The 17709-nt window shown below is 44.5% G+C and overlaps 1 protein-coding gene across 1 annotated transcript; it reads right to left on the minus strand.

The window, feature by feature from the left end:
• Window positions 1–1053: 1053 nt before the first annotated feature.
• On the minus strand, window positions 1054–17202 carry LOC147627091 (putative hexosyltransferase MUCI70). The gene is made up of 9 exons (XM_086815662.1): window positions 16614–17202; window positions 16207–16482; window positions 15840–16056; window positions 15627–15736; window positions 15352–15551; window positions 5299–5402; window positions 2156–2343; window positions 1834–2033; window positions 1054–1735 (listed from the first exon to the last, which is right to left on the minus strand). Exons 1-9 carry the CDS (start codon window positions 16906–16908, stop codon window positions 1517–1519), a joined length of 1809 nt encoding a protein of 602 aa, XP_086671788.1. The 5' UTR covers window positions 16909–17202; the 3' UTR covers window positions 1054–1516.
• Between the last annotated feature and the right edge of the window lie 507 nt (window positions 17203–17709).

The following is a 17709-nucleotide window of genomic DNA, read 5'->3' on the forward strand; positions in this document are numbered from 1 at the left end:
AAACATACGTTTCAAGAGTGCCCAGCTTTACTAGCACCGGCACATGCTCCCTCATGCCCTTGAGAGATATCTTGACATCCATACCAAAGAGAAGGACCATAACCACTGCCACCTTTCGCATGTACCTTTCTTGTTTTCTTTTATAGACGTGCATGATCAGGTTTCATAGGCCGTATTCTCCTTTCAAAACGATTCTCTCTCTCTCTCTCTCTCTCTCTCTCTCTCTCTCTCACAGATCCATATTGGCTAAGGAGGACATCATTATCAATTAATCATGGCTATTCGAAGACAAAGGAGCACAATTGAGCATAGACTTTGAAGCATGTAGCTCAGTATGATCCTGTTTCAGATTGCTAATACCTGGTTGTAATGGATAACCATATCTAAGTCCTCAAACAAATAGCTTTCTTGACCAACATATATATATATATATATCTCCATACCCAGGTATTGTCCTGTTATTTCTTACCCTGTGCGCGAGTTTTCAACTGTGCCAAAGGAACTACTTAGGAGTCTGGCATCTTCAACTGTGCTAGAGTAACTACTAATTCCTCACCAGTACTCCATATCTTCAGTCTATCTACAATGGGCTGTCTTTGGCAGACCCTTCAACCCCACTCCAAATAGGTGCAAAGGTATAAAAAACATCTGACCAAATAGCTCAGGCCTAGTCTAATGGCTGGGTGTGAAAGACCTGGGTGCTGTCAATGGCCTCTATACCCATATCCTCTCTTCCTTCAACATGTCCACTGGGTGCGCTCGATGACCTCTATAGGCTTAACCTCTCTTCCTTCAACTTGTCTACTAGGTGCCCACGATGACCTCTATAGGCTTAAGTTTTAACCTCCCTTCAACATGCCTAGCATATCTATTTGCATTCTTCTTTCATTTTGGCTACCTCAGCCAATGGCCTAGGCCTCTCAATTTCCTAATACACCTACCTAAAGGTCCTTAGGAATCCTGTGGGTACATTGGGTGACACAAGCCAGCACCTGCAATTCAAAGAAAGATATTGCATGCTCTCACTGAAAATTGAAATTGGAATCAATCAGATTGTGGTAAAACCAGTTTAGAAGTTAAAAGAATGAGACACATAAATCAATAACCTGAATCACAAGGGAGGAGGTAAAAAGAATACTGCACAATACACCAGATTCACCAGATTTAAGCTGGCCCTCACAGCTACTATACAGCCAATAGGCTCTCACATCTATGGCATGAGAAATCAATGCCTTATTTTGCTCCGTTGAGATGATAATGAATCAAAGCAACTCCTTCCACCCTGTCCATCACAAGCTTTACACAAATCTTCAGTGCTGGGATTGATAAAAAAGAACTATGCATCCTGCTCCTCGTTTCAAAGTTTCATCAAAATGTGCCATGGAGAGTAGCCGATCCGACTCTTGTTTACAGTCACTCCCGCACACTGAGCGTATCTTTGTTCAAGTGTGTCTGCTGACTGCTGTTGAACACTCGTCATCACAATTGTGTGAACTAGTACCAGAGCGTCTGATGTCTATTGTCCCAAATCCAATGACTGTGAGACGGTAGCTCCTCGCCTGTGCTTTCTAGGTCCTCCTTTCCTAGACAAAGGTATATGCCTGGTATGTTGCAAAGCTCTCTTATCCTTTGGAGAAGGGATCAGAACAGGAACATCCACATATGTCCCATTGGTCTGTCCAAGAAATGTATGTAGAAGAGATTTCTTCTGCTCCAATAACTCTTTATGATAAGCCTGTTCATATCAAAGGATACCTTAGTGTCTTTACAGAGGTGGACTCTAAACATGCGTAGTGTCAAACTTAAAGTGCTTCATTTTTCATCAACACTGACCTGTACCACAAAATTCCGTCGTTCACAATCGAGAAACATATTGAGTCTCCATGGTACCCTTTCTATCAATTTGTTGCGCACAATGGCAAAGCTCAGCTGATCCCTTGATGTGAACCGATCCACCTCATTAAACCAAAGGCATGTGAATAGATTTGTAATAGGAGTATGCTCTCGTATAATAACACAGCCCTCAGGGACATCTGATTGCAAGAACACAGCCAAAAAAGGCAGCACTTATACATAAGATTACATCATCAAAACAGGCAACAAAAGTGTACCAAAGGTAAAAGAAGTCACGATTAGAAGGGGTGATAGCACAAACCACTTCGAAATGGTGACTTCAACACATCATAATGTCCAATCCCTTCCTTCCGATAGAAATCCACTTGAGCATCAATTGAAGCGTTATCATACTTGCCAGCAGCCTTGTTTGCTTCTGCTTCTTCAAAAACATCTAAACGTTTATAATGTTGGGAGATTGCAAATGTTTGGTTCTGTCTCCAAAGAAACCTGCAGGAGAAGAACAATTAGCTTTCAGATCTATAATTGTACAGAGAGTAAAGAGTATGGAACTTTTCACCTCAACGTCAAGTTTGGTCTAGATAGTCAACCGATATACACAATCATTGTTGACTTTCCCTGGCCAGTTTCATCTCAAGTAGTGAAGTTGCATTGAGTTAATCGCAGAATATCGTAGAACTTACCTTTACACATCAGCTCTGCAAACATATCTCAACCCGGGTAGTCTTCCAAAAAACCCATATAATCTACAAACTGCCCCAAACAGCCCACGTAGTCTGAACAGAAAGACTAGAGGAAATGGAGCCTCTGCAGTAGTTATCCTGTACCCAGATATCTGTATCTTTGTAGAGCTTAAACAAATAGAGAAAAACCTTCACCTCATATCTATAAACACAGAAAGTCCGACTTTTCTCACCACTCTCAAAGTGATATACTGGAAAAGTCCCAGTTCTTGAAGATCTTGTAAGTTGTCTCTCTGTTTACCTTAGAAGCAAACATCGTTTGTCCACTCTTCGAAACCTCCTAGTACTCCATTTTGCTCAGGTGTATCTTGGTTGTCTATGCATACCATGCTCTCACAGAAATGCATCAAAATATACTCATCACCTCCATCTTATGTCAAGACCTTAATCTGCATGCTTCTTTGCTTCTCAACAAGTAGCTTGAACTCCAATTTTTGAAACACTTCAAACTTACCTTTCAAGAAGTAGACTTGGATCTTTCTATAGTCATCAATAAAAGACATAATAATGACATCCCCCAAGGATAATCCAGTAACCTTGAACTCGGGCACACCAGTAACAAGCTCATTCTTCAAGATAGATTTCAACCTTTTATAGTTGATATGTTCAGCCCTCTTATGCCAAATCTCTATAGCTTACACTTGATCTTGAGCATACATAGATGCATGTACCTCAGGGATCTGAGCATCCAACATGAACATCATTCCAACTCTAGTACCCTTTGCAATCAGGTTACCTGCATTACTTGAATCCTCAACAAAGCATCCAGCCTTGTTGAACTTTACCTGTAGTCCTTGTTCTAGTACCTTGCCAACTGGCAAGAGGTTCTTAGTGATTCCAGGGACATGCAACACTCCTCCCAACATTATAACTTGACATGAGGGCATCTTCACAAGTACTTAGCCTACACGTATGATATCATGTTGGATGTCATCTCCATTATAAACAGTAGTTAGTCCCTTTGTAGGCTCAAGTTAGAAAACCTTTCTTTATATAGGTACTCATATGGCTAGAGGCTCCTAAATCAATCCATCACCCATCTTCACACCATGGCATTGTACATCACATCGAGTGTGTAACAGCAAACAAACATTCAGTCTGGCCTTCTCCTTGCTGGGATGTGAAAAAATAATTTGATGCGGCAGCTTGCACTCCTCATTTCTACATTCCCTTGCCCAATAAACGCTGTACCTCACAGTCATTGCATTCCCCTTGTCTTTGTTCTGCCTTTGACCTCCACCTGTACCTCAGAATCCACTTTCTCAGACCACTTGATGTCCCTGCTTTTGACTAGGATGACCAGCATTTCAAGTTTGGAGCAGTTTTAACCTTGCTTGTATGTTGCTGTTTAATTCTACCAGCTCCTTTGCCTCCTTGGCTTCCTCTTCCTCTACCAAATCTCCCCTTGTTTGCCATGAATGCCTCCTCAAATGTCCTGTTGAAACTTGAATGAGGACCCATGACCCAACCTCATCTTTTCACGTAAAAGTAGAGAAATGAGTTCCTAAAATGCAGGATACGAATCCGTAATTGAGATAGATGCTTCAAAGCGCTTAGCCTGCCCAAACTTCCCAGACACTTTGTTCAGCCAGATTTAAATGATTTTTGACCTGGTTGACTGGTCAAACTTGACTACTGACCTGCACACTTCTGTCTGTGCATCCAAGTGCTATCCAGCAAATGTGGAGCTGAAAACAGTAAGCATTTATTAGGAAGTGCAAAAATTACCTAGCTGATAACTGCTGACAGTTTACTGCAGCAACATTTTAACTGGTCTGCAGATGGCCTTTTTGAAGTCCATATTGTCTTCTAGCTCCTCACAAAGTTTCATCCAATTTGGAGAAGGCTTGCTTGTCCAAACTGCTGCAGCCTGCCCTCAGGTGGTATAGCTAGTGAAGAGCAATGTCGACAAATGATTTGTTTCATTTGTTTTTTATATATGTGATAACAGGAGCAAGGAGAAGTGTGAAGGCTTTGATAAAATCAAGGAAGTGTAGGAGTTTGGATCCCTGAAGTGAAGATGACTACTGGTCCAACAAGATTTAAGCTTCCAATGCCATAGAGTAGTTAATTCAACTAGAATCTACCAAACACATGAGTTAGCATTTGAGATGAGCAAACAAGTAGTGAAGAGCAATAGAGAAGAAATTGCTCTTCTTCTTCGTCTTCTTCTTTTTCTTCTTCTTCTTCACTCCTCACACTTCTACAACAGAATAATGTTGTTTATTGTCCTATATACTCACTAATGCCTTACGTACTAGTCTGAATCCAATAACTCCATGGAGGGACCAAATAAGCTGTACGACCAAAGCCCGAACATGTTGTGTACAAACCAATACAACCTCCATGATGTGCTCTACTATCCTATATGCTTGGATCACTCAAATAAGCATGTATGCCCATGCTCATGCCTGTCTAAAAATGACATGCCAAAAATGGTCAATGCATGTCTAATATAGTGGCCATCTTTTGGTGAACTGTAGAATGCACAACCATGAGAGCTGACATCCCCTCATGTACCATGCTGATGCCAAAGTATAGTACTATCACCCTATCACAGTCAACCATGAGGCTCATGTCATCTGATCATGTGGAATGGTCCTCATTATCCATGCATACATCTTATCATCATGATAATTCAGCTCTCGTTTTAAAGCCCCCAATATAAAAGTATAGTATAATCTCAGACAATAACACGAACCTTTCCAGAACTTGATAAGGATCTACAACAAGTTTAAGCTTTCCGTCTATCCACAATGAGAACCTTGCATTTGGGAAGAGCCGATGAAGCAACAGCTTTGGAATCTATTTGTCAAAAAACAAAGACCACACTATAAGCACAGTGAAAAACCAAAAAAAAAACCCCAAAAAAAAAACAAAAACAAAAAACAAAAAAAACAAAACAAAAAAAACAAAACTGAAAATATTATTATTGATCTTAACCAGTCAGATCAGCACCAACATCAAACTAGTATATGCTTCAAACAAACTACTACGCCTTTGGCACGTAGTACATTGAATGAAATTATCCAAAGCTTACACTTGCCTATTGTAGCAAAATATACTTTCACTACCATGAACATAGTAGTATACTTCTAACCAATCGACAAACATGGAAGTACTTTTTTGAAAAGGAGAGTCTTTTCAAAAATATGACAGTTTACAGGGTATGATGTCTACAACACGAGTAAAGGTTAGATGTAGCCTTAATCATGCATAATTGTGTTAAATGTGCGAAGTTCAAACACACAAGAGAAGGAGGAGAGTGTCACGTGCATCCCGCACTTGGATGCCACGGAGACATATCTGTACAGAAGTTGCAGGACTTGGGATGGTGAACTGGTCCCATGTGAGCCCAGTCCGGGACGAGTCAGCCAGGGATCCATCTCAGTTGTCCGAGGTCAGGTGTGCATTGTCCTGCACAGGAGTCTAAGGTCAGGTGTGCACTGTCCTGCACATGGAACAGTGCCAGTCCGCGCTGTAAGTCTCCCTCTGGAATGATGTCAGTGATTCTGTGTATCTGGTATGGTACCGGATGCCAGATCACTGAGTAGTTAGCATTTAGAACAAGGGGCCAGCCCATAGGGCTACCCCAAGTCTTAGTGTGGGCATGGGATGGTGTGAAACCACCCCCATGAGGGCCAGGAAGGCCCTGGCTGAACCCACCAGCCATGGAGGGGCTGTAGGACAGCCCTAGGGGCAAGCTAAAGGAAGATTTCAGAAGATATAGCCTTTGTGTGGCTGTAGGGGCAGCCCATACAGGCTGCCCAGCCCTCAAGAGGTTTGCAAAACCATTGTCTAGCCAAACAGAAGCAGCCGCATGATGCCCAGCCAGTTAGGAAAAAAATGCAGCATTTTATGTGATTATTTTCAGCATTAAATGCTGGAAATTCAGTCGTGGGAGTATTTTATGCTGGCCGCCTAAATTAATGCTGGCCGACTGCTGTTGTAGGAGTAGTATAAAAGGGTGAGCCCACAATCCCATTAGTTCATCTCATTTCTCACCAAGAGCTCAAGCATAGAGAGGCTAGACAAGCCAAGAAGGCGCTACGCAAAGGGGTGAAGGACTGCAAGTCAAGGGCAGGGAATTTCCAGCCAAGAAAGGTCAAGGATTTCTGTATTTTCTTTCAGATTTACATCATTTTAATAAAGCAAATACACCATTCGTGGTGGGGGCCCTACAGAGGGTATTTGGGACCCAATACTCTCTCTCTCTCTCTCTCTCTCTCTCTCTCTCTCTCTCTATTTTCTGCACATCTTCATTCCATTTGTGCGTTAATTCCGTCACGAAAAGAGTGCTGATTTTTGAGCATTGAAGTTACCGATTCTTCTCCGAAGCTTCCGCATGTTACAGTGGTATCAGAGCCTACTTCAAGTGCAAAGATTCAGCAAAGAAACCAGAATTTTTTCTCGCTCATGTGGTTGGTTTTTAGACGCCGGTGGACTATCCCTTTCGGAGTGACTCCTCTCCCTCAAAGGACGGTTGGTTTTCAGCCTCCAGAGGTCTCCCACACACATAGTGGATGGTTAGATTGCGTTCCGGAAAGGAAGTGCATTTTCCTGCTATGGCGAGCTTTGACGACGAGAGAGACCAAGAACCATGGGACCAGAGTGCACCAACAGACAACCAAGTTGGATAAGCAGAAGGCGCAGATCTTGGCTCTGGAAGAGCGTACCCGTTCTCCAGCATCGCGTTTTCCATCTCTTCCTCCTCCTTCCGTATCCCAGATTCCAGATCCTCGACACAAGGACCCTTTTGCGGGGTCACATCCGCAGCCGAGCTCTTTGCTTGAGTTGCAGATGCGTGCATTGGAGATCCGACAACGAGAAGACGAAGCCATGCGACACGTGGAACACGAGCGTTACCTCAAAGCTTTGGATGCCAGATTGACACCAGCGGCGCCCTCGAATCATTTTCTCGAGAAAATGAACTTCAGTAAGTATAATGGTAAACTCGATCCCACAACTCTCTATTCATGGTTGCATCAGTTTGAAGCTTACTTTGCCCCAGTTAGAAAAACAGATACTGACAGAGTGATCGTAGCCAATTGGTACTTGGAAGGTGAGGCCATTCCTTGGTGGACTCAGTGGACTCATGCCCACACCAGAGTAGGTATGGCAGCTTATGTGTGGGACGAGTTTGTCCGCGACCTTAAGCAGCGGTTGTACCGCCCCACTACCTTGAGCAACTCGAAGACGAGTTCAGGGGAGCGCGTCAGAACGCGCAACCAGTCCTTCACTTTGCCAATAGAATTTCTACTTTATGTCTGCAATTAGGCTTATCTGATACGAACAAGAAAGGGCAGTTTTTGTATGGCCTTGACACGCAAATCCAATGGGAGGTGCGTATGTTTAGGCCAGCCACCTTTGAAGACACACTCTCGCTTGCGCAGAGTGCAGAAATGAAACATAATGGTGGCAAGCCCAAGACTTCCCAGCTGGCTTCTCCCAGGGCTACCGCCTCAGCAGGGGGGGGGGGGGGGGGGGGGGGGGGGGGGCAAAGGCCAGAACCAGACGGGATCTTCCCCAGGCCAAAACCAGACGGGATCTTCCCAAGACAGAGCCCAGGAGCCTCTGGCTCCAAGAACTCGAACAATGCGTCTAAGCTTACTCCAGACCAGAAAGCGGAGGCAGACAAGACAGGTGGCAAGTTGAGTGCTGAGGAGCTTTCTATCAAACACTCAATTGAATCCCAAACCCTACTAAAGGGTTTCTATCTTTCACTGTATTTGTTTAACAATGCAATTGAGATACGTACAATGCAGATCATTGTTCTTGACATATCTCCTTCCTTGCTTAAATGAACTTCATCTCCTTCCTTGGTTAAATGAGCTTCAGCATTGGAATTTGGGACCCATACTAAACAATAGTCAATCTCGCTCCTCTAAACAGGTCCTTGCCAAAATGACCTATCTACTAAGTGACTCTCAAAAACCTCGTTCTGCAATTGTTTGTAGCAAAACACTTGCCTTTGCTCCTCTGCTGAAGTGTAGTCCTACTATCTTGGACTTGATGACACCTGGATGCTCTTGTGATGCTTTGCTGACCTGTTCCTAGGCTGGGAACCAGATGAGGAATGAGCGAAGAGGAGGGGATTTATGTAAGTCGTACTCTGTCCCCCTCCGATGGTCAACCTGCTCGCCCAGCACACGACCCGCAAATTGTTGCTCGACCTGTCACCATTTGGCTCAAGCGTGATTAGGTGTGATGTAAGCACATCATTAATCTCCTTACTTGAAAACCCTAATTTTTTAGGGTTTCATAAGCTGAAATTTTATTTTTTGGGGATTTGGGCATTTAGCATCATCTCTGTAAGGGTAGACACTGGCTCATCATTAATAATGAGCTAAGACCCGTTGTTTCCATCATTATGGGTTCACATCTATTTATTGAAAAATTTGACGGGACAATTTTCACACCATGAAGTCCCTGGTGAACCTGTCAGAATACGCAGCGGAGATGATGACCAAATCTAGGAACACGAGCAAACACACTGCAGAAAAACAGCACAATAGAAGGAGAGAGAGAGAGGCGTGTAACTCTGCTCTATATACACAAGAAGATCCGCAAATACAAGATACTAAGTGGCAAGGGCTGTGGGGCCATTTTATACGGCCCCCAAACCGCAGTCGACCTGCTGTAGGACAGCCGACAGGGGTCCAATCTCCACGACCAGCATAATGCCCAGTCGGCCAGCCCTATATACTGTCGGCCAGCATCAAGAACGTGTCCAGGTGTCCACACACAGTCGGCCAGCACCAATAATCATTCAGATGTAGTCGGCCAAGAACTAGGACCTCCTACCACCTCAGGGCTGCCCCTCAAGCCACAGAAAAATGGAAAAAATAGGGGAAAAATACGGGGAGTGAGGAAAAATGACAAAACACCTACAATGGGCGGGCACACCCACAACAGAGGCCCGTTAAGGCCTCCAAACCTCCGCCCTGTGGAGGGTTCGAGAATCTTTCCTCCTGGTCCAAGACCATGGGCACAAGCTCCTCCCACGTGCTGAGCCTGCCACTGGTAATCAAGGACGAGTAAAATGCTAAGTACTGAGAGGGCACATGCGACAGCAACGTTATGGCCATGTCCTCCGATGATATCTCCTTCCTAGCCTGAAGAACTTCTTGCTGAAGCGCCTGCAGCTTGTTAATATGCTCCCGCATCGTCGACGACTTTGCAAGGTTCATAACCCGCATCTGTACTTCCAAGGAAATCCTCTTCATGGGTGATACCCTGTTATAAAGAGAAGCCAAATGCTGCCATATACCTTTGGCCAATGTCATATGCTTTACATGATTGATTACCTGCGGTGTGCAGTTGAGGAAGATAAATGAACAGACCTTGGCGTTGACACGATCCCACAACTGTGCATGTGCCTCCCGGTCCTTACGAATCGACGGTAACTCCCCTTCCTCTTCCTCCGGCTGTGGAACCCCAACAATGATGAAATCAACAAAGACTCCAGAACAGATTCCATCATAACCTTCCATATGCCGTAGTTGTTCCCGTCCAACTGACCGTCCACCGGGAACGTGGGGAGTGTAGGGATCTTCACATGCCTCTCAACCATCTCTAACAAATCTGCCATTGCGGGGATGTAATTGAAAAAGGGTGGGTGGGTGCGAACAGAGAAGAACTTAACCTACAAGTGGCTGTCCAGCAAATCAGCCCGCCTTCCTCTTGCTTCTCCTCTTCCCAAACAGTCCAAAACAGTCCACCAATCAACAACGCAACAGTCCCCCTCTTGCTCACACAACTCCCAAGAACTATCAAGAGCCCAGGGCTCTGTTACTTTGTCAGAATACGCAGCGGAGATGATGACCAAATCTGGGAGCAAACACAGTGCAGAAAAACAGCACAAGAGAAGGAGAGAGATAGAGGCGTGTAACTCTGCTCTATATACACAAGACGATCCGCAAATACAAGATACTAAGTGGCAAGGGCTGTGGGGTCATTTTATATGGCCCCCAAACAAGAGTTGGCCTGCTGTAGGACAATCGACAGGGGTCCAATCTCCACGACCAGCATAATGCCCAGTCGGCCAGCCCTATATACTGTCAACCAGCATCAAGAAGGTGTCCAGGTGTCCACACACAGTCGGCCAGCACCAATAATCACTCAAATGCAGTCGGCCAAGAACTAGGACCTCTTGCCACCTCAGGGCTGCCCCCCAAGCCACAAAAAAATGGGAAAAATGGGGGAAAAATATGGGGAGTGAGGAAAAATGAGAAAACACCTACAATGGGCGGGCACACCCACAACAGAGGCCCTGGTGTCTAGGTAAAGACAAGAGATGACTTCTAACAAAACCAGCTTGCAGCACTCAAAGCAAATAGGGAGAAAGATGTAGCCATAGCTGTACTTATCAAATCCATGCCAGATGACATCTACGGTAACACAAAGAAGAACAGAAGAAGCTCAAGAACAAGGCAGTAGGGGAGGACAGTTCCTTCTTCATCAAGAAGAACAATAAAGCAATAACGTATTTCCTTGTGTGGAAGGAACAACCATGCTGAGAAAGACTGTTACTCAAAAAAGCCGTGCAAACATTGTGGTAAAAACAACTACAATGGAAAGTATTGCTACCACAAAAAGGCAAATGCCAACATCATCGAGGACAAAGAACTTCTCACAGAGGAAGCAAATTACCATAATGATGAATGGGCTTTTTAAAGTCCCAGTGTGTGTGTGTGTGTTTGAGGTAAAAAATTGTGCGGAGACACAAATGGAGGACTATCTAGAGCTACCCAAGCCAACCTTGATGGTAACTTGCCTTACATGTCCTTGGACTAAAACCCACAAGGGGCACAATGCTCATCACTAACCCAAAACTGGCACCTAATTAGAGTTTGTATGTCCACACAACGCCCAAGTGCGGGTTGCACATGACGTCCCCTCCCATTTGACTTGTTGACAAGAATCAACCTTCTTTTGAGGACCATAAACAACTCTGGGCACTCTAGTCTCCATGGAAAAATACTCCACACCAAACTACTGCACACATGTTAAGGGCAAAACTGCATTATTTGCATCTTCTTGTAGAGGGTTAGCATCGGGTACATGCCATGCAACCTCTAGAATGCAACATAAAAGCATTCGCTTGCTTCTCACTGGTGCTGGAAAACTTCCTTTTCTTTGCACTGCACCTAACTGTGCAGAGCTTCATGCTACCCTTTGCTTTGAACTTTTGCTCCAAGAGATACGATTGCCACCACTGTTCCTTGTGGGCTTAATAGCTACCCTCAGCTCTGAGCTGCTTGGGAAGGAACCTTTGCTCTAATACCAATGTCAAATGTAGAAGCCTTAAACGTACATAGCCAAGTTAACTGCATTGCGCATGGAAACTCATTTTGTAACCTTTGAAACAATACGCAACCCTTTTTTTCAGGCTCAAGTTTTTGGATTTTTAAGGTCCTCAACAATGGGATTGAAAATAGCTTTGTCGATTGTTTATTTTGTAACTCATTTTTCTCTTCACTTTATGGGGTTGAAAATCGAGTCAATTGTATTCAAAAATTAATAATGATTGATCTATCTTGCAACAATGAAGCATGGTTAATGAATGTATTTAAGTTTTACTTGATACCTATCTATTCTCAAGGGAAAAAGGGCACATTTTAACATGTCCCATGGGCCATGGTGTCACTTGACTTTTTACCTGCTCTCAGTATAAAACTTTAATGAAACATTTCGTAAAGTTTTGAAACATGTTTGCAAAACTCCTAGCAACTATGGTTAACAATACAATTATTGTGGTGCAAACATTCACAGAAGAGAGGAGAGAGAGATACACTAGACACCCAATTGGGTCCCATAACCCACTGAAGGGCCCTCACCTTTTGGTATATCTGCTTTAATTCCATCCCTCACCTTTTGGTATATCTGCTTTAATTATGGAATTAAGATATGTACAATACAAATCCTTGTTCTTGACCTTAGAATATCTCCTTCCTTGATTAGATGAAATCTAGCTAGAATGATCAATGGCCAATCTTGCTGCTCCAAATGGCTCCTTGTCGGAACTGTTAGAAGTCATCTCCTGTCTTTATCAGACACCAGGGCCTCTATTGTGGGTGTGCCCGCCCTGTATAGGTGTTTTCTCATTTTTCCTCACTCCCCGTATTTTTTTCCCATTTTTCCATGGTGTGGGTGGCTGCCCTTTGCTGGCAGGATCATACTGAAGCTGGCTGACTGCACTCATAAGCATATGGAGCTGGCCGACCTGTTCTGTTGGGGTCATGGAGGTTTCTTTGGCTGGCCAACTGGAGGGACCCAATCGTGAGGCTGGCGGCGCACTTCTCCACTGGCCAACTGCATTTATGGGGCCATATAAAATGGCCCCATTGCCCCCACATCATTGTATCATCTTTTCATTGCGAGATCTTGTGTATAGAGAAGAGTTACACGCCTACCTCTCTCCTTCTCTTGTGCTGTCTATTTTCTGCACTCTACTTGCTCTTGTGATCTCAGATTTGGTTATCATCTCCACTGCGTATTTTGACATGGTATGAGAGCCCTAGGCTCTTGAAAGATCTTGGGAGTTTTCTGAGCAAGATGGGGATTGTTGCGTTGCTGATTGGTGGACTGTTAGGGACTGTTCGGGAAGAGAAGTAGCAAGAGGAAGGCGAGCTAAGTTGCTGGACAGCCACTTGCAGGTTTAAAGTTTTTTTTTCCCACCCACCCACCCTTTTCAGTTACATCCCTGCGATGGCAGATCTGTTAGAGCTGGCTGAGAAGCATGTGAAAATCCCAACCCTCCCCACATTCCCAGTGGACCGTCAGTTGGATGGAAACAATTACGGCATTTGGAGGGAATAGGGCAGGCCCCCTTCTAATGGTCGGCCTGCTCGACCAACCAACACCCTGCAAACTGCACCAGCCCAACCTGCCCATACTGTCCATATAAATTTTGGTGGTTCCCATGGGCTGCCTTTCTGTCCTAACTTGGGCTTCCTGCTTCCTACATGATCTAGACTAATGTCTAATGCCCGGGACTTGGCCTAATGAACTGCCAGACATCTATACAACCCTCAACTCGAAAATTGTGCAGGGTTCACGCACTGAGAACTACCTTGACCTATCCAAGCCTACCCTAATGGTGACTCGCTGGCATGCCCCTTGACTAGGGCTCACAAACGGGCACAATGCTCGTTAATAACTCAAAAACTGGCATACTTAGGGTTTGTATGTCCATGCAGAACCCAAGTGTGTGGCCACTAGAGTAGCCACTGAAAATTTAAGTAATTGTTTGCCTCTATATTCACCAAATAAGCTCACCTTTCAGTCCAAAAATGATTTATTAACTATAGTACCCCAATGGAAAGCTTAGGTTATTTCCCACAAACTTAACAAAAACCAAAGTGCAAGCTTGACTCCATGAGAGTCTACTCACAAAACTTCAAATCATCAACTCCACATCATCACAACATAGACTATGGGCTATATCATCCATCCCCACTCATGTTGTCAACACCCAAGAGTAGGTGCGTGTTCATGCATGAAGAGTAAATCTTCAGATAAACCATCACACTGGGTTTCTATCACTTCTCCAGAAATATCGGCCATGATAAAGGGTAGCACTAAACCTAGTTGAAAAAACGAACCTCTTTGCATAGAAAAGATTAATATAAACCATCTAACCGCAATTGGACAAAAGCTTCAAAAGCAATCTGCATGTTTGCTAGTACAGCACAAAAAGGAAAGTGCAGATTATTTCCCAAACTGAACAAAAACCAAAGTGTGATCTTGACTCCATGAGAGTCTACTCAAATCTCACAAAGGTTCAAAATCATGCATAGCATAGACTACATGCTATGGCATCCGTAGTCATGTCATTAATGCCCAATGGTAGGTGCAGGATCATGCATAAAGAAATAAACCATATCACTTCTACAGAGTTTCTTTAATTACCATAGTCTTTCATACACCCTAGCATCTCCTTATGTCCACCATTGGCACTAGATGTTTCCAAGGCAATTTCCAACAAGGCCAGTGATAACAGCACAGTTGAAGAATTGAGCAAGTCAAAACATTTATGTACTTGTGAACAAGTCTTCTTTATCTTCCTACACAAGCAAACAAGATCCCATTGACTAGTCACATCCAAAATGTCCATTCCCCGGGTATAGCAGATGCAACCTAGCACACCAGAATCGAATAGACCATATTGCATTCCAGCCGAAAGTATGGCATGATCACACCTTCCTTTTGTAAGTTATTCCTGGCACAAGCTAGTGCAGCAATAACAGTAGACTATTGTTCCATCAACAAATATCATTGCCCAAAGTTATCTTCAGCAAAATCCTTATTGATAGATGACTTTACATAGAGGTTTGAAGATGGACGAGACGGATGCCAAGAATGCATTTCACAAAGGAGACCTTCAGAAGTGAGTTTAAATGTACCTCTAAATCTTAACGGTGAGGAATATCATTGGAAGTTCTAGCTCATGTTATTCTGCAGGCACTTCTGGTGTCTAGATAGCTGCATTCTACCCCTCATTGGGATGCCTTTTTTTTTAATTTGAAAGAGGCCTAGATTGGCAGAATATGGAAGCTACCATGGATTCATTAACCTATTCTCCAACAATAATTGTGTATGGTTGAAAAGAAGCCCCTCTTTAGAATCTAAGAATCACCATAATACATTTGATACCGAAGTGCAACGCTATTAAGAAGCTCCCTTAAAATATAGTTAATGATTCCAATGAGCTAGGAAGTTCCTTCATCACAAGTAAACTCAAACATGTTACCTTCCCATTCCGACGAGCATCTGAATAGGGCATGTTATGTACGACCACCACTCTCCAGACACTCTTCTCCACGACATTTCTGTCAGAGTTGACCCTGGTCAAAGATTGTTGAGTTTCCTCATCCATAAACATGAAGAAACAAATGTTTTTCCTTGATTGTGGGCTGATGTTTATTGGTTGTTGCAACAAGTCGTAGTTACCTGCAAAGCACAATCAGCTCATATGGAAGAAAAAAGTCAGGGTACTCCACCCTCTATTCTAAAGTAGGCACCTACCAAAAATAGCTGATGCAACCACTATGCCTGTGCACTTATCCATGTCCACAAGGTCAGCTTCATTGATATCAAAACCTGTTCCAGTTCCTGGTTTCGTTCCTTTCACGAATCTGCCATTAGAAGAGGGGTCATCTCAAGAGGTGCAGCATTAAATGGTCTGTAGGAGCCAAAAAGAACTTCAACAACTCAAAAGAAAACTAGCGGCAAACCTACCCACAATGCACATTCATGTGCTCATGTATTTGGAAAGATTTGTTGCGTTCTTCTAAACTAGGATGGCCTCCAAAATCTGAGCCTTCAAACCCCTCACGTGAGAGAGAAGCAGGTAGCTCTACAACATAGGATAGATTTTTGATGATCAATGATGTGGAGCAGGTAGGAGGCATCTGCTCAATAGCTTCCTCAACCGGAATGTAGCAAACAGGGCATGCTGTAAACAATTCACTATAACATGAACATCAGCACTTGGCAAAAGAGCGCGACAAACAACATCTCATATGTCCTTGTCAGCTTCATAGAGTAGAAATGCAAAAGTAAAGCATTCATCACATTAGAAAATGAACTGGCGTTATGTACTCACGACGAGGCCCAGTTCGCTTCTTGTCAGCTGGGGGGGGAGGGAGGGTGAAGCCATGGCAAGGATGACCTGGCGGTAGTGGATGATCTGAGCTAAGCAGAGACCTCGGAAGATTGCTGTGGTCTTCAAAGCTTGGGGAGTGCATTTCAGGCATAGAACTGGCTTTTGATGCCAAACCTTCAGAAAGTAAACGTGCGGCCATGTTGGTCCCATGAATGCTTTTGACCTCAGAATCCAAACTTTGGATCGAGTTAATCACCTCCAATGCTGTTTCTTTATCTACGTGCAAAGTGATGTTCGTTAGCAGGCTTCACAAACTGCTGAGATTGAAGATCCAAAATCGACGCCAGCTCCCACCACACCCCCAAACATACACACACACACACACACACACAGAGAGTTGGGAGTACCTGCAGGAAATTTGAAGTGGACCGATACTCGACTTGCAATGTTGATGAGCATGACGAAGGAGAGGAGAGACATGAGCGCTGCCAAAAGCATCCCCACCCTCCTCCCGCTGACCGTTCGGGGGAGACGGGAGTAGCAGCCCAGCTCCGACGCCGTAGGGGCTTTGCCGTGCAGTTTCTTGAAGCCCGACGCTGATGGGGTTGGCTGCTGCCATTGCCCCGAGTGCCCATTCAAACCATTCAGGCCAGCAATGTTGCTGTTGCTGCTGGGGCGCGGAAGGAGGCCACCCGAGTTCATGGCCGCACTTCCCTCCGCAGGGGCAGGGGCAGGGGAGGCAATCGAGGTCAGGGATTGGAGGGGCGGGCACTACTTGCAGAATGCACAGAAGGAAGCGCTCTCAGCCAGATCCGCCAGCTACCTGGCGTGCAGCGAAGTGGTGGTGCGCCGTATTCCCGCTCTTCCACCAGCAATCTGGCGTGATGCAGAATGGCTCTCGCCGCCGCCAGCGCCACGGGAATCGGAACCAGGAAGACGTGATTTGTTTGGGTTGTGCGAGCCGAAAGCGCAAATGCAAGCGAGGAGCAAGAACATGTTGAAATTTGAGCGTACAAGGCCCCCCCATAAACTCTCTCAAGCAAAACATCATCATCATCATCATCATCATCATCATCATCATTCACACCAACCTTCCCATCAAAGACCTACATTGCTTTCTTACAATCAAGTCCCATATCATTAGTGACATATCATTAGTGACAATCAAATCCCATATCATTAGTGGCACACTGCCTTTTCCCACTTCCACCCATGGCGCAGAGCGCAGAACTGCGCCCAAAACGTGTCCGTCAACTATGCCATGGTGCGTCCCCACTCTGCCAAAATGGCCGCAGTTGGCAAACTGCTCACAAACCCTGCCTCGCCTAGCCGCATGGGAATGTGCTACTTTTTATTGCATTTAATACCAAACAATCATCCCTGGCCCACTTAACTGAGCCATGGAAAAATGGCACATAGAGATGCATTATACCACTATTGATCTTTCCACACATAGAGAAGATGGAACTACTTGATGGACAATGCGAAGAAAATGGAACTACT

This window comes from Cibotium barometz, chromosome 21, assembly GCF_041138505.1.
Source record: "Cibotium barometz isolate CiBa-2024 chromosome 21, ASM4113850v1, whole genome shotgun sequence".
Taxonomy (NCBI): domain Eukaryota; kingdom Viridiplantae; phylum Streptophyta; class Polypodiopsida; order Cyatheales; family Cibotiaceae; genus Cibotium; species Cibotium barometz.

Coding starts and splice junctions, on each gene's coding strand:
- LOC147627091 (XM_086815662.1), bottom strand. CDS start 16,908: ATGAACTCGGGTGGCCTCCTTCCGCGCCCCAGCAGCAACAGCAACATT. Junction 16,057..16,206: donor GAAGCGAACTGGGCCTCGTC/GTGAGTACATAA, acceptor AATTGTTTACAG/CATGCCCTGTTTGCTACATT. Junction 2,034..2,155: donor GAAGTCACCATTTCGAAGTG/GTTTGTGCTATC, acceptor TCTTGCAATCAG/ATGTCCCTGAGGGCTGTGTT.